This window comes from Salvelinus fontinalis, chromosome 38 (assembly GCF_029448725.1).
Source record: "Salvelinus fontinalis isolate EN_2023a chromosome 38, ASM2944872v1, whole genome shotgun sequence".
Taxonomy (NCBI): Eukaryota; Metazoa; Chordata; class Actinopteri; order Salmoniformes; family Salmonidae; genus Salvelinus; species Salvelinus fontinalis.
This window is the reverse complement of record NC_074702.1, coordinates 19,255,385-19,278,713: the sequence shown is the minus strand read 5'-3', so window position 1 is coordinate 19,278,713 and position 23,329 is coordinate 19,255,385. Positions and strand designations below refer to the sequence as shown.

General features: G+C 45.3%; 1 protein-coding gene and 1 pseudogene across 1 annotated transcript; one reads left to right on the top strand and one right to left on the bottom strand.

The window, feature by feature from the left end:
* The first annotated feature begins 6,354 nt into the window (after window positions 1-6,354).
* LOC129837065 (metalloreductase STEAP4-like) lies at window positions 6,355-19,762 on the top strand. Its single transcript, XM_055902966.1, has 5 exons — window positions 6,355-7,946; window positions 8,101-8,171; window positions 8,722-8,806; window positions 13,687-13,857; window positions 14,101-19,762. The coding sequence occupies exons 1-5, from the start codon at window positions 7,794-7,796 to the stop codon at window positions 14,347-14,349; spliced, it is 729 nt and encodes a 242-aa protein (XP_055758941.1). The 5' UTR covers window positions 6,355-7,793; the 3' UTR covers window positions 14,350-19,762.
* A 909-nt stretch (window positions 19,763-20,671) lies between these two features.
* On the bottom strand, window positions 20,672-23,032 carry LOC129837159 (serum amyloid P-component-like; annotated as a pseudogene).
* Between the last annotated feature and the right edge of the window lie 297 nt (window positions 23,033-23,329).

The window sequence follows — 23,329 nt, the reverse complement described above, 5'->3', positions numbered from 1 at the left end:
TGAACAGCTTCTACCCCAAAATCAAATCAAATCAAATGTATTTGTCACATACACATGATTAGCAGATGTTAATGCGAGTGTAGCGAAATGCTTGTGCTTCTAGTTCCGACCATGCAGTAATATCTAACAAGTAATTTAACCTGTTGAGGACAGAGGGCGCTGTTTTCACTTTGGGGGAAAATCGTGCCCAATTTAAACGGCCTCGTACTCAATTCTTGCTCGTACAATATGCATATTATTATTACTATTGGATAGAAAACACTCTTTCTAGAACTCATTTGGCACAAACTTCCTGACCAGGAAGTTTAAAAAAGTCTGAAATCGAGGCTCTGTTCTAGGTCCTGCCTATAAATGGGCATGATACGTATTAGTATACATGCACGTCATACACCTTCCCCTGGATGTCAAGAGGCGGTGAGAGAAGAAATGGAGTGTTTATCTTGGTCTGAAGTGGAATAAACCCTCTTGGAATGACGTGTCACCCATTTCCTGTTTTCAGGAAGGAGCGAGAAGGAACCGGGGATTGCCTTATAAAAAGCTTTCGTTATAGGCGACTACTATCTCCGGATTTTATTTTATTTGATACATGTGACCATATCATCGTAAAGTATGTTTTTTCAATATAGTTTAATCAGATTATTTAAATTTTTTCGGGAGTTTTGCCGTGTTCCGTTCTCTTCCGTTTGTTGACATGGAGAGATTCGTGCCACTTGGCTAGTGTGCTTGCTAAATCGAGAGGGAAAGAGGCCGTTCTAAATCCAAACAACAATTGTTCTTGACAAAGGACCCCTTGTCCAACATTCTGATGAAAGATCAGCAAAAGTAGGAAACATTTTATGATGCTATTTCATATATCTGTCGTACATGTGAACTAGTCGTTGGCGCCCAGCTTTTGGGTACTCTCTAGCTATACCGAAGCTGTATGTCGTAATGAAGTTATTTTTAGAATTCTAACACAGGGATTTCATTAAGAACTAATGGATCTATCATTTCCTATACAACATGTATTTTTTAGTTATGTTTATGAATAGCTATTTGGTCAGAATATGTGTGTCAGAAAAAGTGTCAGAAAAATATCCGGACGTTGTGGGAAAGAGTAGCTACGTTAGCACAATGTATAACCACTGATTTCAGCTCTAAATATGCACATTTTCGAACAAAACATAAGTGTATGTATAACCTGATGTTATAGGACTGTCATCTGATGAAGCTTATCAAGGTTAGTCAAAAATTATATATCTTTTGCTTGTTTGTTACGATCGCTAACTTTTGCTACTGGGAAATGGCTTGTGTTTCTGGCTATTGTGGTAAGCTAATATAACGCTCTATTGTGTTTTCGCTGTAAAACACTTAATAAATCTGAAATATTGGCTGGAATCACAAGATGCCTGTCTTTCATTTGCTGTACACTATGTATTTTTCAGAAATGTTTTATGATGAGTAATTAGGTATTTGACGTTGGTGTCTGTAATTATTATGGCTGCTTTCGGTGCAATTTCTGATTGTAGCTGCAATGTAAACTATGATTTATACTTGAAATATGCACATTTTTCGAACAAAACATAGATTTATTGTATAACATGTTATAAGACTGTCATCTGATGAAGTTGTTTGTTGGTTAGTTTGGTTGGTTCTTGGTTAGTTAGGTTGGCTTTGTGCATGCTACCTGTGCTGTGAAAAATGTCTGTCCTTTTTTGTATTTGGTGGTGAGCTAACATAAATATACGTGCTGTTTTCGCTGTAAAACATTTTAAAAATCGGACATGTTGGCTGGATTCACAAGATGTGTACCTTTCATTTGCTGTATTGGACTTGTTAATATGTGAAAGTTCAATATTTCAAAAAAATATATTTTGAATTTCGCGCTCTGCCTTTTGTAAAGGCAGTCAATGTTGTTCTCCTCCTCAAACGAGGAGGAGCATGGATAGGACCAAGATGCGGATTGAGGGAAATAAGCCATCTTTTAATGAAAACAGCAAAACAATACACTACAAAACTACAAAACAACAAATGAGACTAACCTTCAACTGTCCTGTGAGGACACAGGAACAAACACCCACAAAAGCCTACTGCCTATGGCTACCTTAAATCTGGCTCCCAATCAGAGACAAATGAATGACAGCTGTCTCTGATTGAGACCCAATCTAGGCAGCCATAGACATAACTAGACAACCTAACAAACACTATCCCATACACATACAACACCCATGGACTAACCAAACACACACAACATACAATGCCCACCCCAACTCACGCCCTGACCAACTAAACATAATCAAAATAACATAAAAATAGGTCAGGAACGTTACAGAACCCCCCCCTCAAGGTGCGAACGCCGGGCGCACCAGCACAAAGTCCAGGGGAGGGTCTGGGTGGGCAGTTGACCACGGTGGTGGCTCAGGCTGAGGGCGAGGTCCCCACCCCACCATAATCAATCCCCGCTTCTTTATCCCCCTCCCAATGACCACCCTCCCACTAACACCACCTAAATGAGCGACCAGCACCGGGACAAGGGGCAGCACCGGGACAAGGGGCAGCACCGGGACAAGGGGCAGCACCGGGACAAGGGGCAGCACCGGGACAAGGGGCAGCACCGGGACAAGGGGCAGGTCCTGGCTGAGGGACTCCGGCAGGTCCTGGCTGAGGGACTCCGGCAGGTCCTGGCTGAGGGACTCCGGCAGGTCCTGGCTGAGGGACTCCGGCAGGTCCTGGCTGAGGGACTCCGGCAGGTCCTGGCTGAGGGACTCCGGCAGGTCCTGGCTGAGGGACTCCGGCAGGTCCTGGCTGAGGGACTCCGGCAGGTCCGGGCTGAGGGACTCCGGCAGGTCCGGGCTGAGGGACTCCGGCAGGTCCGGGCTGAGGGACTCCGGCAGGTCCGGGCTGAGGGACTCCGGCAGGTCCGGGCTGAGGGACTCCGGCAGGTCCGGGCTGAGGGACTCCGGCAGGTCCGGGCTGAGGGACTCCGGCAAGTCCGGGCTGAGTGGCAGCTCCGGACTGTAGGGCAGCTCCGGACTGTAGGGCAGCTCCGGACTGTAGGGCAGCTCCGGACTGTCGGACGTCTCTGGCAGCTCCTGACTGGCGGGCGTCTCTGGCAGCTCCTGACTGGCGGGCGTCTCTGGCAGCTCCTGACTGGCGGGCGTCTCTGGCAGCTCCTGACTGGCGGGCGTCTCTGGCAGCTCCTGACTGGCGGGCGTCTCTTGCAGCTCCTGACTGGCGGGCGGCTCTGGCAGCTCCTGACTGACGGACGGCTCTGGCAGCTCCTGACTGACGGACGGCTCTACTGGCTCGGGACAGACGGGCGGCTCTAATGGCTCGTGGCAGACAGATGACTCAGATGGCGCTGGGCAGACAGATGGCTCAGACGGCGCTGGGCAGACAGATGGCTCAGACGGCGCTGGGCAGACAGATGGCTCAGACGGCGCTGGGCAGACAGATGGCTCAGACGGCGCTGGGCAGACAGATGGCTCAGACGGCGCTGGGCAGACAGATGGCTCAGACGGCGCTGGGCAGACAGATGGCTCAGACGGCGCTGGGCAGACAGATGGCTCAGACGGCGCTGGGCAGACAGATGGCTCAGACGGCGCTGGGCAGACAGATGGCTCAGACGGAGCTGGGCAGACGGGCCGTTCAGGCACCGCTGGGCAGACGGCAGACTCTGGCCGGCTGAGACGCACTATAGGCCTGGTGCGTGGTACCGGAACTGGAGGTACCGGGCTGAGGGCACGCACCTCAGGGCGAGTGCGGGGAGAAGGAACAGTGCGTCCAGGGCTCTGGAGACGCACAGGAGGCTTGGTGCGTGGTGCCGGAACTGGAGGCACTGGGCTGGAGACACGCACCATAGGGAGAGTGCGTGGAAGAGGAACAGGGCTCTGGAGATGCACTGGAAGCCTGGTGCGTGGTGTAGGCACTGGTGGTACTGAGCTGGGGTGGGAAGGTGGCGCCGGATATACCGGACCGTGAAGGAGGACACGTGCTCTTGAGCACCGAGCCTCCCCAACCTTACCAGGTTGAATGGACCCCGTAGCCCTGCCAGTGCGGCGAGGTGGAATAGCCCGCACTGGGCTATGCAGGCGAACCGGGGACACCACCTGTAAGGCTGGTGCCATGTACGCCGGCCCGAGGAGACGTACTGGAGACCAGATACGTTGGGCCGGCTTCATGGCACTCGGCTCGATGCACAACCTAGCCCTCCCAGTGCGGCAAGGTGGAATAGCCCGCACTGGGCTAAGCACGCGTACTGGGGACACCGTGCGCTTTACCGCATAACACGGTGTCTGACCAGTACGGCGCCCTCTTACTCCACGGCAAGCCCGGGGAGTTGGCTCAGGTATCCAACCTGGCTTCGCCACACTCCCCTTTAGCCCCCCCCCCCAAGAAATTCTTGGGTGAGCCTCTCGGGCTTCCAGCCTCTCATCCGTGCTGCCTCCTCAATCCACCGCTCCTGGGCTGTGGCTGCCTTCTTCACCTCCCGAGAGCGGCGATTCTCTCCAACCCTTCCCCAGGGTCCTTTTCCGTCCATGATCTCCCAAGACCATTCCTCCTGTGTCCAGTGCCTTAGTTCTTTCTCTCTCTCCTCAATCCGCTTGGTCCTGTTGTGGTGGGTGTTTCTGTAAAGGCAGTCAATGTTGTTCTCCTCCTCAAACGAGGAGGAGCATGGATAGGACCAAGATGCGGATTGAGGGAAATAAGCCATCTTTTAATGAAAACAGCAAAACAATACACTACAAAACAACAAATGAGACTAACCTTCAACTGTCCTGTGAGGACACAGGAACAAACACCCACAAAAGCCTACTGCCTATGGCTACCTTAAATCTGGCTCCCAATCAGAGACAAATGAATGACAGCTGTCTCTGATTGAGACCCAATCTAGGCAGCCATAGACATAACTAGACAACCTAACAAACACTATCCCATACACATACAACACCCATGGACTAACCAAACACACACAACATACAATGCCCACCCCAACTCACGCCCTGACCAACTAAACATAATCAAAATAACATAAAAATAGGTCAGGAACGTTACACCTTTTCAGTGGAAGGTGGGAGGAGTTCCCGCTGGCGGAACGCCAGAGTCAGACAGGATAACCTAACAATTTCACAACAACTACCTTATACACACAAGTGTAAAGGAATGAATACGAATATTTACATAAAAATATATGAATGAGTCATGCCCGAACGGCATAGGCAAGATGCAGTAGATGGTATAGAGTACAGTATATACATATGAGATGAGTAATGTAGGGGATATAAACATAAAGTTGCATTGTTTAAAGTGGCTAGTGATACATTTAATTACATCAAGATGGCAAGATGCAGTAGATGGTATAGAGTACAGTATATACATATGAGATGAGTAATATAGCATTATGTAAGCATTATATAAAGTGGCTAGTGATAAATTGATTATATCCCTTTTTCCATTATTAAAGTGGCTAGAGTTGAGTCAGTATGTTGGCAGCAGCCACTCAATGTTAGTGATGGTTGTTTAACAGTCTGACAGCCTTGAGATAGAAGCTGTTTTTCAGTCTCCCAGTCCCGCTTTGATGCACCTGTACTGACCTCGCCTTCTGGGTGATAGCGGGGTGAACAGGCAGTGGCTCGGGTGGTTGTTGTCCTTGATGATCTTTTTGGCCTTCCTGTTATATCGGGTGGTGTAGGTGTCCTGGAAGGCAGGTAGTTTGCACCCGGTGATGCGTTGTGCAGACCTCACTACCCTCTGGAGAGCCTTACGGTTATGGGCGGAGCAGCTGCCGTACCAGGCGGTGATACAGCCCGACAGGATGCCCTCGATTGTGCATCTGTAAAAGTTTGTGAGTGTTTCTGGTGACAAGTCGAATTTCTTCAGCCTCCTGAGGTTGAAGAGGCGCTGCTGCGCCTTCTTCACCACGCTGTCTGTGTGGGTGGACCAATTCAGTTTGTCCGTGATGTGTACGCCGAGGAACTTAAAACTTTCCACCCTCTCCACTACTGTCCCGTCAATGTAGATAGAGGGCTGCTCCCTCTGCTGTTTCCTGAAGTCCACAATCATCTCCTTTGTTTTGTTGACATTGAGTGTGAGGTTATTTTCCTGACACCACACTCCAAGGGCCCTCACCTCCTCCCTGTAGGCTGTCTCGTCGTTGTTGGTAATCAAGCCTACCACTGTAGTGTTGTCTGCAAACTTGATGATTGAGTTGGAGGCGTGCATGGCCACGCAGTCGTGGGTGAACAGGGAGTACAGGAGAGGGCTGAGAACGCACCCTTGTGGGGACCCAGTGTTGAGGATCAGCGGGGTGGAGATGTTGTTACCTACCTTCACCACCTGGGGGGGCGGCCCGTCAGGAAGTCCAGGACCCAGTTGCACAGGGCGGGGTCGAGACCCAGGGTCTCGAGCTTAATGATGAGTTTGGAGGGTACTATGGTGTTAAATGCTGAGCTGTAATCGATGAACAGCATTCCCCAAGCCATTAGACTGAGAGACAGAGACACAGAGAGAGAGAGAAACACAGAGAGAGAGAGCGAGAGAAAGAGAGAGAGAGAGAGTGTGTATGATGGGTTGTTAGATGGGTGTCCTGACTCTCTGTGTTCACTAAAGATCTGTTGAAACTTATCATAAGATAAGAATTGCTAACCTTGGTGTCCTGGCTAAATTCCCAATCTGGCCCTCATACCATCATGGCCACCTAATCAACCCCAGCTTCCAATTGGCTCATTCCTCTCCCTTGTAACTATTCCCCAGGTCATTGCTGTAAATTAGAATGTGTTCTCAATCAATTTATCAGGTAAAATAAAATGGTCTCAAGCGCTTTATTCACGTCATCACATGATACACTTGCTTACCAAACATACTGTATTTATGTTTCTGCTGATAGCTAGAATTACATTTTAATGGATTCCAGCATTCTTAAACTCAACACACATGATAACAGATGATAGTGTGATAGTAAGCAATAATGACCAGATACACAGATGATACATTAATTGACGGTAGTTCTCCAATTGGCAGCCAGTTTTACAGATTACGTGTTTTATTTGAAAGGTGTGTTTATGGTTCTGGTGATAACAATTGGAATATGATACAGTAAGTCACTTTATATCACTAATCTGAAGCCCTTCAGCCTTCAACTGAACATGACAATAAGGATAGCAACAAAAATCCATGGCTGATTCGTGCATTAAAGGACAGGACAGGACAATAAAGTCATGAAAGTCTATAAGTTCACACGTTGCTACAGCAGTTCAGGTCTGAAGAATAAAATAACTCACCAGAGATAAGCAGCATCACCTCTGGAATAGACTTAGGAAGCAACACATTGCTGAGAGACGAAAGTGTTTGCCTCTAGGGTCTCTATTTTTTAACAATCAACTCTATCTGGACTTCAGGAGAGCTGTGTTTAGTTGACAATCAAGCAAGGATCGACTGCATAGCGTACCTATCTACAGACATGACAGGTGATCAGATGATTAACATGAAGAAAGAGGAGAAAAGTGAGTGTGTGTCCCTGTCTGCGATGGGGGACTGTATACCTTCCCCCCCAGAGTGTGAGAGGGTGTGTGTGTTTGGGACGGGTGACCTGGGGTGCTCTCTGGGCTTGCGTCTGCTGCAGGCAGGGCACGGGGGGGTGTTCGGCAGCCGGCGTCCCAAAAGCTGCAATCTCCTGCCCCACGGAGCTCAGGTACAACAACCTTTATACTAGATCTGGTGTAATGTGTTGATATGTTACATGTGGTTAATATAGTGCATAATGTGTATGTATAAATATTTGTTTATGTTTGAAGGAGTACATGTGAATATAATGTATGTGTGTTTATGTGTGTATCAATATGTTGATGATGTATATGCAGGTCCTGGGTCATGCTGCAGCTGCTCAGTCAGCCCTTATGATCTTCATCGCTGTCCAGAGGGAACACTACGACTTCCTGGTACCACTGGCCAATCAGCTTAAGGGGAAGGTAGCATAAACGTTTTTTTACTTCTGCTATATGTATGAATGTCTGTTTTGTTGGGACATTTGGCCAGTGTATTTAGCCAACAGAATGTATATTCCAGTGTATTTGGCCAATAGATTGTATGAATCAGTGTATTTGATGCCATGTTGAATTGCAGGTGTTGGTGGATGTCAGTAACAACCTGAGGAAGAATCAGTACCCAGAGGCCAACGCAGAATACCTGCAAAGGTGAGAGCTATATGTTGTTATTATGTGTATGTTTTATTGTTAATTAGGAATGTTTTTTTATTTTATTACATTTGTACCACTTTTCTACCCAATTTCGTGATTACGATCTTGTCTTATCGCTGCAACTCCCCAACGGGCTCGGGAAAGGCAAAGATCAAGTCATGCGTCCCCCGAAACATGACCCGCCAAGCCGCGCTTCTTAACACCCGCCCGCTTAACCCGGAAGCCAGCAGCACCAATGTGTCGGAGGAAACACCGTTCAACTTACTGCCGAAATCAGTCTGAAGGTGCCCGGCCCGCCACAAGGAGTCGCTAAAGTGCGATTAGCCAAATAAACCCTCCCCTATCCCGGACGGTGCTGGGCCAATTGTGCGCCGCCCTATGGGACTCCCGGTCACGGACGGTTGTGACACAGCCTGGGATTGAACCCCAGACTATAGTGACGCCGCAGTGCTTTAGACGAGGAATGTTTTAATATATCGATCTGTAACTACAGTATGTGTATGTTGATGTACTGTAAATGTGGTTATAATGTTATGTACCTGAGCAGTCTGGTCCCTGGAGCTGAGATGGTTAAAGGATTAAACACAGTGTCTGCCTGGGCTCTGCAGAATGGACCACTGGCCGGGAAACAGGTACACACACATAAACACCTGACAATAAAGAAAACAAATAATTGAGAAAATATCAGGGAGTATTCTGTGGGTTGTGGGGCCAGTGTGGAGGCATTTTGTTAGTTTTACTTACCTTTTTTGTGAATTTCCTGGCGAAACAAGGACAGTATAAAACAGTTGTTACAGTATACAAACACACACACACACACACACACACACACACACACACACACACACACACACACACACACACTTAGCTATGTTGTGGAGATGAGGCACTAGCATTCATGCCTCAGCTTCAGAGAGAAAAACAAACACCTCAACCCTCTGGAGGGCAGACCTGAATCTGCCTCACATCCTCTTTGAACACACACACTGCTCTTCCCTCATAACTACCTGTTTTTCAACAAAATAGAGCACTGCAGTAGTGTTTGTTTGTGTGTTACAGTTTTTCCCAATTGCTAAAACACCATTTTGCAAACTAGGCTGGTTTTATCAAAATACTTAACAAAACCACACACTCAAACTGCAAAATACCTCATATATCCTGCAAAATGAAGCACTGCAACCAAAACTACATATAGCATTATCAAAATCAAACGTTTGCACGAAATGGAACACACTTCATTCATATTACCAGATTTTTGTCTAACCAACTACACACTGTTGGGCATAAAGAAAAGCACTCTCATCTTTAGTATGCTTTGCCATAATACTAAAATAGTTCAAATTGTATAAAGTTCTTCAAATGCACAGAAATATTTGCAGATACACACAAATGCTGTTGAAACATTTTCTTTTTTCTTTTTCACCAAACAAGTCAGTGCAACATATGCACAGCAGATATATTTACATTGGACTGAACAAAAATATGCTCACAAAAAAACAGTAAACTGAAAAAGAAAATTGCTGAAAAAATGTGCAGAAAAAATATATAGAAAAAAAGAGTCAAGAAAAAAATAAAATAATAATAATTAGGCAGCATCTTGCCGTACAGCTGGGTCTGGCCACAACGCCTCGTCCACATCACAGGCAATATCTTCCCTTGCCAGACATCGAGGGAAGAAGCGCCTTGAGTGCCTTATCTATCCCTGTATCGCACCAACATCAATCTCATTACATGCCTCTTCAATAGCCTGCACAAGAGGCATGCGCACAAAGGGCTGCCGGTCGTATACCTTCCACTGCCGAAAAGAACTCTTCTATGGTTCAGAAATGGTGAGTATGGTGGGAGGTATTGCACAAGAAATGGTGGGTGGTCAGCAAACCAGTTTTGGACTGCGGCTGCACGATGAAAGCTCACGTTGTCCCATACTACAACGTACTGGGTTCTTTGATGGTCTGCATCATTTATACGCTCTGGTGGTATGAGAATGTTGTCGAGTCTGTCCAGAAATGTGACAATATGGGCTGTGTTGTATGGTCCAAGGATGGCATGACGGTGGAGGACACCATGCGTATTGGAGATGGCAGCGCACATTGTGATGTTCCCACCACGTTGGCCAGGAACATCTATAATGGCTCTGTGGCCAATGACGTTTCTCCCCCTTCTTCTGGTCTTTGCTAGGTTGAACCCAGCCTCATCTATAAAGATGAACTCATGTGGGATTGCATGAGCGTCCATTTCCAGTACTCCCTGAAAACAAAGAACAAAAGCAGTCAATATGGTGTTATCCAGTACACTGGGAAACAATGCTGTGTGTAGTGTACTGCAGTCAATATTGTACTTACATCCATATATGCTCGTCTGACCTCTTTGTTTCTTTGAGAGTTTCTCTCAAACGGCACCTTATAAAGTTGTTTAATTCTGATTTGGTTTCGCTTGAGAATACGAACCAATGTGGACAGACTGACTCGTTGAATGTTGTTGAATATGGTGTTGTCATGGATGATGTGGCTTTGAATTTCTCGTAATCTGATTTCATTATTTTCCAAAAGCAAGTTTACAATGGCAGCTTCCTGTACCCCGGTGAACATTTGGCCCCTTCCTCCACCATGGTTGCGTCGCTCAGTCCTTTAGAAAAACAAAAAAACAAAAATATAGGGCTTGGACAATGCAGCCTAAAGATATTTCCCCCACAGTAGAGTAAATTCTACAGGAAATTTGTGCAGTTAGTGTATGACATCAGCCATTCATGAAGTAAACAGGTGTCACCCAGCTGATACACTATGACATGGGGTGTACTACATAGTGTGAAAGAAATGTTGGTTACATACCTGTACTCCAGTCTAAATGTCCGGATGACACAGGCGACAGTAAAACGGCTCAAGTTGGGCTGCACTCTCTGTCCAGACTCTCACATTGTCAGCCCATGGTTGATGACATGATCAACTAATGTTGCTCTGATTTCATTTGAAAGTTGTTGTCTTCTTTGGCCATGAACTTCTCTACCAGCTCTACCCCTACCTCTCACTCTTCCTCCCCCTCTCATTCTCACCCTCCCCCTACCTCTCACTCTTCCTCCCCCTCTCATTCTCACCCTCCCCCTACCTCTCACTCTTCCTCCCCCTCTCATTCTCACCCTCCCTCTTCCTCGTCCTCTCTCTGCAACGGCTTCCATTGTTGTTGTAAAACAAAAGGTGTTCACCTGTGGTCTTTTTATAGTGCTTACTTCCTGATTGAAGTGGTAACAATTAACCATTGAGGTGTTTGGCCAGGTGGCACATGTATTGGCCAATTAGCTCATGCAGTGTCATTTTGAATGGCAGTGTTTTGAAATGGCAAACATGTGACTTTATGTCAGATTGTTGTGTCATATGCAGAGAACCGTGTGCAGTGCGTTTAAAAAAGTGCCCTTTTGAATTGCAAAATGTGTGTAAAGCAGAAAATGTGTTTAGACTTTTGCAGACTTGAGAAGAGGTTTTGCTCTCCGTGTGTCAGTTTATTGCAGTTTAAATAATTGCGCTGTGCATGTCATTTTAGTGTGTTAGCAATCGGAAAAAACTGTAATGTGTGTATGTGACAGAGAAAGATAAAGAGAGAGACTGAGTGTGCGTGTGTGTGTGTGTGTGTGTGTGTGTGTGTGTGTGTGTGTGTGTGTGTGTGTGTGTGTGTGTGTGTGTGTGTGTGTGTGTGTCCTCGTCCCCATACTATTACTTTACTAGTAATGTACAGAGACACGGCTCGCTGCCCGGTCCACTTACACACAATATCTAGTGAAACTACTCTTAATCCTCCCCCCAATACACTATACAGTTGAAGTCGGAAGTTTACATACACTTAGGTTGGAGTCATTAAAACTAATTTTTCATTCACTCCACAAAATTTTTGTTAACAAACTATAGTTTTGGAAAGTCGGTTAGGACATCTACTTTGTGCATGACACAAGTAATTTTTCCAACAATTCTTTCATACAGATTATTGAATTTATAATTCACTGTATCACAATTCCTGTGGGTCAGAAGTTTACAACCACTAAGTTGACTGTGCCTTTAAACAGCTTGGGAAATTCCAGAAAATTATGTCATGGCTTCAGAAGCTTCTGATAGGCTAATTGACATAATTTCAGTCAATTGGAGGTGTATCTGTGGATGTATTTCAAGGCATACCTTCAAACTCAGTTCCTCTTTGCTTCACATCATGGGAAATCAAAATTAATCAGCCAGACCTGTAGCCTTCCACAAGTCTGATTCACCCTTGGGAGCAATTTCCAAACGACTAAAGGTACCACGTTCATCTGTACAAACAATAGTACGCAAGTATACACACCATGGGACCACGCAGCCGTCATACCGCTCAGGAAGGAGATGCGTTCTGTATCCTAGAGATTAACATACTTTAGTACAAAACTGCAAATCAATCCCAGAACAACAGCAAAGGACCTTGTGAAGATGCTGGAGTAAACAGGTACAAAAGTATCTATATCCACAGTATAACGAGTCCTATATCGATATAACCTGAAAGGCCGCTCAGCAAGGAGGAAGCCACTGCTCCAAAACCGCCATAAAAAAGCCAGACTACGGTTTGCAACTGCACATGAGGACAAAGATCGTACTTTTTGGAGAAATATCCTCTGGTCTGATGAAACAAAAATAGAACTGTTTGGCCATAATGACCATCGTTATGTTTGGAGGAAAAAGGGGGATGCTTGCAAGCTGAAGAACACCATCCCAACCGTGAATCATGGGGGTGGCAAAATCATATTGTGGGGGTGCTTTGCTGCAGGAGGGACTGGTGCACTTCACAAAATAGATGGCATCATGAGGCATGGAAAATTATGTGGGTATATTGAAGAAACATCTCAAGACATCAGTCAGGAAGTTAAGGCTTGGTCGCAAATGGGTCTTCCAAATGGACAATGACCCCAAGCATACTTCCAAAGTTGTGGCAAAATGGCTTAAGGACAACAAAGTCAAGGTATTGGAGTGGCCATTACAAAGCCCTGACCTCAATCCCATAGAACATTTGTGGGCAGAACTGAAAAGGCGTGTGCGAGCAAGGAGGCCTACAAACCTGACTCAGTTACACCAGCTCTGTCAGGAGGAATGGGCCAAAATTCACCCAACTTATTGTGGGAAGCTTGTGGAAGGCTACCGGAATCGTTTGACCCAAGTTAAACAATTTAAAGGCAATGCTGCCAAATACTAATTGAGTGTATGTAAACCTCTGACCCACTGTGAATGTGATGAAATAAATAAAAGCTGAAATAAATAATTCTCTCTACTATTATTTGGACATTTCACATTCTTAAAATAAAGTGGTGATCCTAACTGACCTAAGACAGGGAATTCTTACTAGGATTAAATGTCAGAAATTGTGAAAAACTGAGTTTAAATGTATTTGACTAAGGTGTATGTAAACTCCTGACTTCAACTGTATATTCCTGTGACTGGACAAAGATAATACTGTATCTTTAATTTTTACCAGCCTCTCGTTGTCTCTCTTTGTCTCTCTCTCTCAGATAAAAGCCAATAAGACCACTCCATTTGACTTTGACAACACAAAGGCCTGGGGCACAGACTCCTTCTATGTCCTTGGGATCCTGGGCTTCTGTCTCTACGTCCTGCTGGGGATCACCTCCCTGCCCTCTGTTGGAGCAGCTCTCAGCTGGAGGGAGTTCAGCTTCGTACAGGTACAGGGAACGCATGTATGTGTTCTTGTGCATGTGTGCCTGTACATGTGTCATAATCTAACCCTCTCTGTTATCACTCATTCACTTCTGAAAATGTGTTTCTCTGAGAATTTCCTGCTGCGTCATGGAGCTGTAAATAATAACATTGATTCAGTTATCATCAGAGCTGTAAATATGGTTAAATAAATACGTCATAAATTGTGATCACTTGAGACACTTGTGTTGTGTGCTCTCCCCCACCAGTCCAAGCTGGGCCACCTGACTCTGCTGTTGTGTACAGCCCATGGCTTCCTGTATGGCTGGAACAAGTTCCTGCGTTCCTCCACCTACAAGTGGTACACCCCACCGGGCTACATGGTGTGTCTGGCGCTTCCCTCTGTGGTGCTGCTGCTCAAGCTGCTGCTCATCACCCCCTGTGTGGACCACACCATCAGCCAGGGCTGGGAGAGGGGCGTGGCAGAGGGGCAGGAGACAAAAATCAGCCACCTCTGAAAATAATTACTGTGATAAATGGTTGTTTTACATACCTTAGTAATTAAGTATTTATTGATTAGAGCTTCAACTAAATGATTAAGATGCAATGCAAATAAAACTCCACAGGGTCACTGTATCTTGCCCACAGGTACAGATATAACATCACAAATCCTAACTTTAACTATTAGGGCAGAAAATAAAAAACTGACATCACATCATATGTCTAGGATACACTTCTCCGAGTCTCGGGATACAATGCATTCGAAAAGTATTCAGACCCCTTTACTTTTTCCACATTTGCTACGTTACAGTGTAACGATTTTCTTCTTCTTCCGATGAGGAATATGAAGGATCGGACCAAAATGCAGCGTGGTAAGTGTCCATGTTAAATGTATTAACTGAACACGGGAAAAATACAAAAATAACAAAGTGAATGACAACAAAAATCGAAACAGTCCTGAATGGTGAAACAAACACAAAAACAGGAAAAAACTACCCACAAACACAGGTGGCAACAGGGTACCTAAGTATAGTTCTCAATCAGAGACAACGATTGACAGCTGCCTCTGATTGGGAACCATACTAGGCCAAACACAGAAATACAACACATAGAACAAAACATAGAATATAGAACATAGAATGCCCACCCCAACTCACGCCCTGACCAAACCAAAATAAAGACATAAATAAGGAACTTAGGTCAGAACGTGACATACAGCCTTAATTCGAAAATTGATTAGTTTTTTTCCCCTCATCAATCTACACACAATATCATGACAAAGCAAAAACTGTTTTTTAAAATGTTTTGCAAATGTATTCAAAATAATAACCTGAAATATCAAATGTACATAAGTATTCATACCCTTTACTCAGTACTTTGTTGACACATCTTTGGCAGTGATTACAGCCTCAAGTCTTCTCGGGTATGATGCTACAAGCTTTGCACACCTGTTTTTAATACAGGGAAACGTAAATCCGTTTTACCTCATTTATGCCAACATGTTAAATGTGCAACCAGAGGGGGAAAAACTCTAGACCACCTTTACTCCACACACAGAGACATGTACAAAGCTCTCCTTCGCCCTCCATTTGGCAAATCTGACCATAATTCTATCCTCCTGATTCCTGCTTACAAGCAAAAACTATAGCAGGAAGCACCAGTGACTCGGTCAATAAAAAAGTTGTCAGATGAAGCAGATGCTAAGCTACAGGACTGTTTTGCTTGCATAGACTGGAATATGTTCCGGGATTCTTCCGATGGCATTGAAGAGTACACCACATCAGTTGCTGGTTTCATCAATAAGTGCATCGATGACGTCGCCCCCATAGTGACTGTACACACATACCCCAACCAGAAGCCATGGATTACAGGCAACATCCGCACTGAGCTAAAGGGTAGAGCTGCCTCTTTCAAACGTATAAGAAATCCCGCTATGCTCTCAGACGAACCATCAAACAGGCAAAGCATCAATATAGGACTAAGATTGAATCGTACTACACTGGCTCTAACGCCAGTCGGAAGTGTCAGGGCTTGCAAACTATTAAAGACTACAAAGGGAAGTACAGCCATGAGCTGCCCAGTGACACGAGCCTACCAGACAAGCTAAATTACTTCTATGCTCGCTTCGAGGCAAGTAACACTGAACCATGCATGAGAGCATCAGCTGTTCCACAGTCGTCTGGAACAGACGGATTACCAGGACGTGTACCAGACGGATTACCAGGACGAGTACTGCGAGCATGCGCTGACCAACTGGCAAGTGTCTTCACTGACATTTTCAACCTGTCCCTGACTGAGTCTGTAATACCAACATGTTTCATGCAGACCACCATATTCCTGTGCCCAAGAACACTAAGGTAACCTAAAAAACTAACAACCTGTAGCAGTCACGTCTGTAGCCATGAAATTCTTTGAAAGGCTGATCATGGCTCACATAAACACCATTATCCCAGAAACCCTAGACCTACTCCAATTTGCATACCACACCAACAGATCCACAGATGATGCAATCTTTATTGCACCTTACACTGCCCTTTCACACCTGGACAAAAGGAACACCTATGTGAGAATGCTATTCATTGACTACAGCTCAGCGTTCAACACCGTAGTGCCCTCAAAGCTCATCACTAAGCTAAGGACCCTGGGACTAAACACCTCCCTCTGCAACTGGATCCTGGACTTCCTGACGGGCCGCCCTCAGGTAGTAAGGGTAGGTAACAACACACACGCCACGCTAATACTCCACACGTGGGCGCCTCAGGGGTGGGTGCTCAGTCCCCTCCTGTACTCCCTGGTCACTCATGACTGCATGGCCAGGCACGACTCCAACACCATCAATAAGATTACCGATGACACAACAGTGGTAGGCCTGATCACCGACAACGATGAGACAGCCTATACAGACTTGGTCAGAGACCTGGCCATGTGGTGCCAGGACAACAAACTCTCCCTAAATGTGATCAAGACAAAGGAGATGATTGTGGACTACAGGAAAAGGAGGACTGAGCACACCCCATTATCATCAACGGTGCTGTAGTGAAGCAGGTTGAGAGCTTCAAGTTCCTTGGTGTCCACATCAACAACAAACTATCATGGTCCAAACACACAAAGACAGTCGTGAAGAGGGCACGACAAAGCCTAATCCCCCTCAGGAGACTGAAAAGATTTGGCATGGGTCCTCAGATCCTCAAAAAGTTATACAGCTGCACCATCGCGAGCATCCTGACTGGTTGCATCACTGCATGGTATGGCAACTGCTCGGCCTCCGACCGCAAGGCTCTACAGAGGGTAGTGCGTACGGCCCAGTACATCACTGGGGCCAAGCTTCCTACCACCCAGGACCTCTATACCAGGCGGTATCAGAGGATGGCCCTAAAAATTGTCAAAGACTCCAGCCACCCGAGTCATAGACTGTTCTGTCTGCTACCGCACGGCAAGCGGTACCGGAGCACCAAGTCTAGATCCAAAATACTTCTTAACAGGTTCTAACCCCAAGCCATAAGACTCCTGAACAGCTAATCAAATGGCTACCTAGACTATTTATGTTGGTCCCCCTCTTTTATGCTGCTGCTACTCTCTGTATATTATCTATGCATAGTCACATTCTCTACCTACATGTACATATTACCTTGACTATTACCTCGACTAGGTGCCCCCGCACATTGTCTCTGTACCAGTACCCCTGTATATAGCCTCGCTATTGTTATTTTACTGCTGCTCTTTAATTATTTATTACTTTTATTTTTTACTTATCTATTTTTTACTGAACAGTTATTTTTCTTAAAACTGCATTGTTGGTTAAGGGCTTGTAAGTAAGCATTTCACCGTAAGGACTCAGCGCATGTGACAAAGTTGATTTGATTTAGGGAGTTTCTCCCATTCTTCTCTGCAGATCCTCTCAAGCTCTATCAGGTTGGATGGGGAGGGTCCCTGCACAGCTATTTTCAGGTCTCTCCAGAGATGTTTGATAGAGCTCAAGTCCGGGCTCTGGCTGGGCCACTCAAGGACATTTAGACTTGTCCCGAAGTCACTCCTGCGTTGTCTTGGCTGTGTTCTTAGGGTCATTGTCCTGTTAGAAGGTGAACCTTTACCCAGTCTGAGGTCCTGAGCGCTCTGGAGCAGATTTTCATCAAGGATCTCTCAGTACTTTGCTCCGTTCATCTTTCCCTCGATCCTACTAGTCTCCCAGTACCAGGCCGCTGAAAACATTGCCATAGCATGATGCTGCCACCATGCTCCACCGTAGGGATGGTGCCAGGTTTCCTCCAGATGTGACACTTGGCATTCAGGCCAAAGAGTTCAAACTTGTTTCTCATGGTCTGAGAGTCTTTTAGTGGGCTGTCATGTGCCTTTTACTGAGGAGTGGTTTCTGTCTGGCCACTCTACCATAAAGGCCTGAGTGGTAGAGTGCTGCAGAGATGCTTGTCCTTCTGGAAGGTTCTCCCATCTCCACAGAGGAACTCTGGAGCTCTGTCAGAGTGATCATCGGGTTCTTGGTCACCTACATGAACAAGCCCCTTCTCCCCCAATTGCTGTTTGGCCGGGCGGCCAGCTCTGTGAATTGTCTTGGTGGTTCCAAACTTCTTCCATTTAAGAATGATGGAGGTGTCGTGGAAATTCAGTACTGAGAGATACTTGGTCTTGGTCAATTCTTCAAACAATCATCTTTATTTAATATTGATTAATTATTGCAATAATGAGACCGTCAGCCCACCAGTCTTGACTGACTGTTATAACCTGTTATAGACTGTTATAGCCTTTACAGATGATGCACAGTTTTTATATAGCTGATACCAAGATTGCTTTGTCAGTCACTTCTAACTTTCCCATAAGCCACCTTGGTTATCTACACAGGATGGTATTTTACTTAGTTTCCCAGATGCCAGGAAGATGAGACAATGAGGCATTGTTCTTAACTCTTCCAGGCTCTCTCTATCTCCAGTCACACACACCACATCTTGTCTATAGAATGCTAGCTTTTAGGTTTTTATTACCAACACAAATCAATTGTCAGCTTCAAGCTATCTCTAGTAGAACCCATGTCCTCAACACCCAGACTAGCTGCAGGGTGCTAGTGTGGAGACCATAAAACACAGCATTTACAGGAAACACATATCTGACTGTTTGTTAAGTAAATAATTGTTGCATTGCCAACAAATAAGGTGAATACATAATTTTCTCCACAGAGGCCACTGTTCTTGGGGACCTTCGATGCTGCAGAAATTGTTTGGTACCCTTCCCCAGATCTGTGCCTCGACACAATCCTGTCTCGTAGCTCTACGGACAATTCCTTCGACCTCATGGCTTGGTTTTTGCTCTGACATGCACTGTCAACTGTGGGACCTTATATAGACAGGTGTGTGCCTTTCCAAATCATGTCTAAGCAACTAAATTTACCACAGGTGGACTCCAATCAAGTTGTAGAAACATCTCAAGGATGTCTGGGTGGCTGGCCTCAGACAATCCCTCAGGTAAAGAATCCGGATGTGGAGGTCCTGAGCTGGTGTGGTTACACGTGGTCTGCGGTTGTGAGGCTGGTTGGACGTACTGCCAAATTCTCTCAAATTTGGCAGTACGGTATGGTAGAGAAATTAACTTTCAATATCTGGCAACAGCTGAGTGTTGAGTCAAAACTGCACATTTAAGAGTGGCCTTTTGTCCCCAGCATAAGGTGCACCTGTGTAATGATCATGCTGTTTAATCAGCTCATTGATATGCCACACCTGTCAGGTGGATGGATTATCTTGGCAAAGGAGAAATGCTTACTAACAGGGATGTAAACAAATGTGCCCAGTATTTGAGAGAAATATGATTTCTGTGCTTACGGAACATTTCTGGGATCTTTTATTTCAGCACGAAACATGGGACCAACACTTTACATGTTTTGCGTTTATATGTTTCAGTAAAAGGAAATAAACTTTTCTACTGAAACATGTCAATTAAATCGGTTAAAGAAGTCTCAAATATCACTAATTTGTATTCCCTGTAGCTTTAGAGTCGCAGCAAAGTTGGTTCCCGTTTGTCACATTTGCATTGCTCAACCAAAACCCCCCTAATTGATTGGTTAACAAATAGTGCTACCCACAATGCAGGTGATGACTGCATGTTGCTGTGAAGCAACTGCAGTGACTTGAAGGAGAATATAAAAAACTGCATGACCTTTCATCACAAGGATTTTTTAAAGTTTATGGAAGTCGAAATGTAGGCGCAAGTCAGTTGATTTTTATTCCGATAATGTAACACTTTGAAAGGCAGTGACAACCATCGTTGGTCACCGCCAGAGACGGAAGAGGAAGCAAAACGCCTCACTTGCTGGTTTAATTGAAGTCAATTAACTAAATAGACCAGACCCAGCTGCTATCACATTAGGGTTTGTGGGAGAGCCATTCCATTAAGTAGACAGGAACTGACTATTTTCCCCCCCTAATGGTAAACACCCTGCATGAACTCTTCATCTTTGGTCACCACCTTTCAAAGCATTTTGCTTTATGGGGACAAAATGTTGCTGCTTGAACACAGCCATTATCTTAGTATGGTCTCAGATGTTGAATACCAATCCTACCTGCCTAAACTTACAGATAAATATTTCTGTAGATGATGGATAATAGGATGCCTCCGGTTAAATTTTCTGCTTGGGCAAGAATTTGTATATTACTCATTGACATATTGCTGGTGGATGTGTTATTCTCAGATTTCTGGTGTTCGTTTTTGTCTGCTGTAGGGTGCATGACAGTGCATGGTATATTGTCCATACAACTGAAAGACCGGTATGGCATTGCAATTGTCAATTACAGAACATTACCCAACAGCATAACGTAATTTGACAATTTATTTGGTTGATTAAACGTTTTCATGGTTACAGTCTGACTGCTTGTTCTCTAGCAGTACTCAATCTGTAGTCAGAAAGTCCAGGGCCCCCTAGTTGAGAACTTTTCCAGGGGTGACGTTTGTCTGGTTAGTGTACCTCTGGATCTCACAGGGAGACAGCATGTTGTCCCACATGTGGACATCCGTCAGCAGGCCAATGAACGACTGCTGCCGGGCGAAAAGCCGGCCAAACTTAACCTGCTCCTGAAACAGGAAAATGTGTTCAGTAATAGAATGCCTTCTTGTTCGTGGGTTCTTAACTGACTTACCTAGTTAAAGGTTAAAATAAAGTGTTATTTTCAGTGTTTAATGCTTTATTTCACAAGAGCATTTCCGTATGTGGACAAAAGTAGCACTGTATGAGGAACAGGGTTTCATTTAAAACAGCCATGGTTTTGTACTAATCCTATCTTTCCAAGGATGATGGTTTTTCCTTTGATGGCTTCAGATTGGAGGAATTTCCTGGTGTTTGCCGTCTAGCCACAGCTGTTCAAGGTCTGTCTCAGGCACCCAGGTGGCGCAGAGAGTGCCAGGAGTTGAGGGTGTAGTCCTGGCCATCAAAGATTGCTGCGCCGTTCTTGGAACGTTGTTCGATCTCACCTGCCACCGTCCTCTTGAAGATGACAAAAGCGTCATCTATAAGTGTGGCGAGGGAGAACAGGATGTGGTTCCTTCTGAGATCCATGAAAAACCTGGAGAAACATGTAGAGGGACAGGGAGAAACATTTAGAGGGACAGGGAGAAACATGTAGAGGGACACGGAGACACATGTAGAGGGACAGGGAGAAACATGTAGACGGACAGGGAGACACATGTAGAGGGACAGGGAGACACATGTAGAGGGACAGGGAGACACATGTAGAGGTACAGGGAGACACATGTAGAGGGACAGGGAGACACATGTAGAGGGACAGGGAGACACATGTAGAGGGACAGGGAGAAACATGTAGAGGGACAGGGAGACACATGTAGAGGGACAGGGAGAAACATGTAGAGGGACACGGAGACACATGTAGAGGGACAGGGAGACACATGTAGAGGGACAGGGAGACACATGTAGAGGGACAGGGAGACACATGTAGAGGGACAGGGAGACACATGTAGAGGGACAGGGAGACACATGTAGAGGGACAGGGAGACACATGTAGAAGGACAGGGAGACACATGTAGAGGGACAGGGAGACACATGTAGAGGGACAGGGAGACACATGTAGAGGGACAGGGAGAAACATGTAGAGGGACAGGGAGACACATGTAGAGGGACAGGGAGACACATGTAGAGGGACAGGGAGAAACATGTAGAGGGACAGGGAGACACATGTAGAGGGACAGGGAGAAACATGTAGAGGGACAGGGAGACACATGTAGAGGGACAGGGAGAAACATGTAGAGGGACAGGGAGAAACATGTAGAGGGACAGGGAGACACATGTAGAGGGACAGGGAGAAACATGTAGAGGGACAGGGAGAAACATGTAGAGGGACAGGGAGACACATGTAGAGGGACAGGGAGACACATGTAGAGGGACAGGGAGAAACATGTAGAGGGACAGGGAGACACATGGTGAGGGACAGGGAGACATATGGTGAGAAATGGTTATGGTTCATGCATCATACAATTTGCTAAATTGTATAATAATTTGTTTTAATAAGTTGAACATTAGTCAATAAAAAAAACTTCAGTTTGTTTTCAGTGTGTGAGATTCATTAGTCATTAGTCTCACATGAGCTGTGTTGGTCTCTTGTGGAAAGGTCAACATTTTACCTGAGAGGTCTGCAGACAGATTGTAGTGAACAAGTTTTTCCTGATAAAAAAATCTGTAATTTCACCTTTAGTCTATGTAGTCTGAAATATTTACATTTCACCCAACTTAGAAAAACTGCTACAAAGTGTGCATTAGCGAAAGCTTAAAAAAGGAGCAAACAAAAGCCCCAACATTACAAAATAAGTTTATTATTTACTGTCACATTTCATTTCCGTTATCAGTGACTATATTACAACTAGCACTAGTAATACGTTCTCCATATTGTGTAAGAATAATTGTAATTAATTTAAATTAACTGTTTATATTACAGTGTCATGCACTGCAGAACAGAGAGGAGGAATGTTAGCTTGGTCGGGTATAAGTCATGGTGATTAAGGAGAGTGAGGATTGGTGTGGAGGCTGATTGGCAATGAGTAGCAGCTGGTGCATGTTGAGGTAATGGAGGAGCTGCATTCAAGGCAGCTAGTTGAGAGTTACGTTCAAGTCTGGTCCATAGAGTTAGTTAGAGGACCCATCTTTGTACGTTTCAGTATGGCGTCTGTGAACAAGGGCAGTGCCATTGAGGCCATCTCGTTTTTAAAGTAGTCAATTTTCTTCTTTTGTATTTGAAAAAAGTATAAAGCTAATATTGGTGGTGGAAGCCCCCAATGGCAATGTCCATACAAAACAGGTTATATCCATGATGAGTCCTCTAAGTTCATTATTAGCACCATCTATTAACTTTTCTCTGTTGCATAGCCTGCCCTGTATGCTATTAATCTTCTACTTTCCGTAGAACCGGTGCATATCTAGAATGAGTTTACCCTTCCCAAATCCTAACTTTTGAAACACTAGGGCAATAAATGCTAAACTGACTTCAGTGCCTA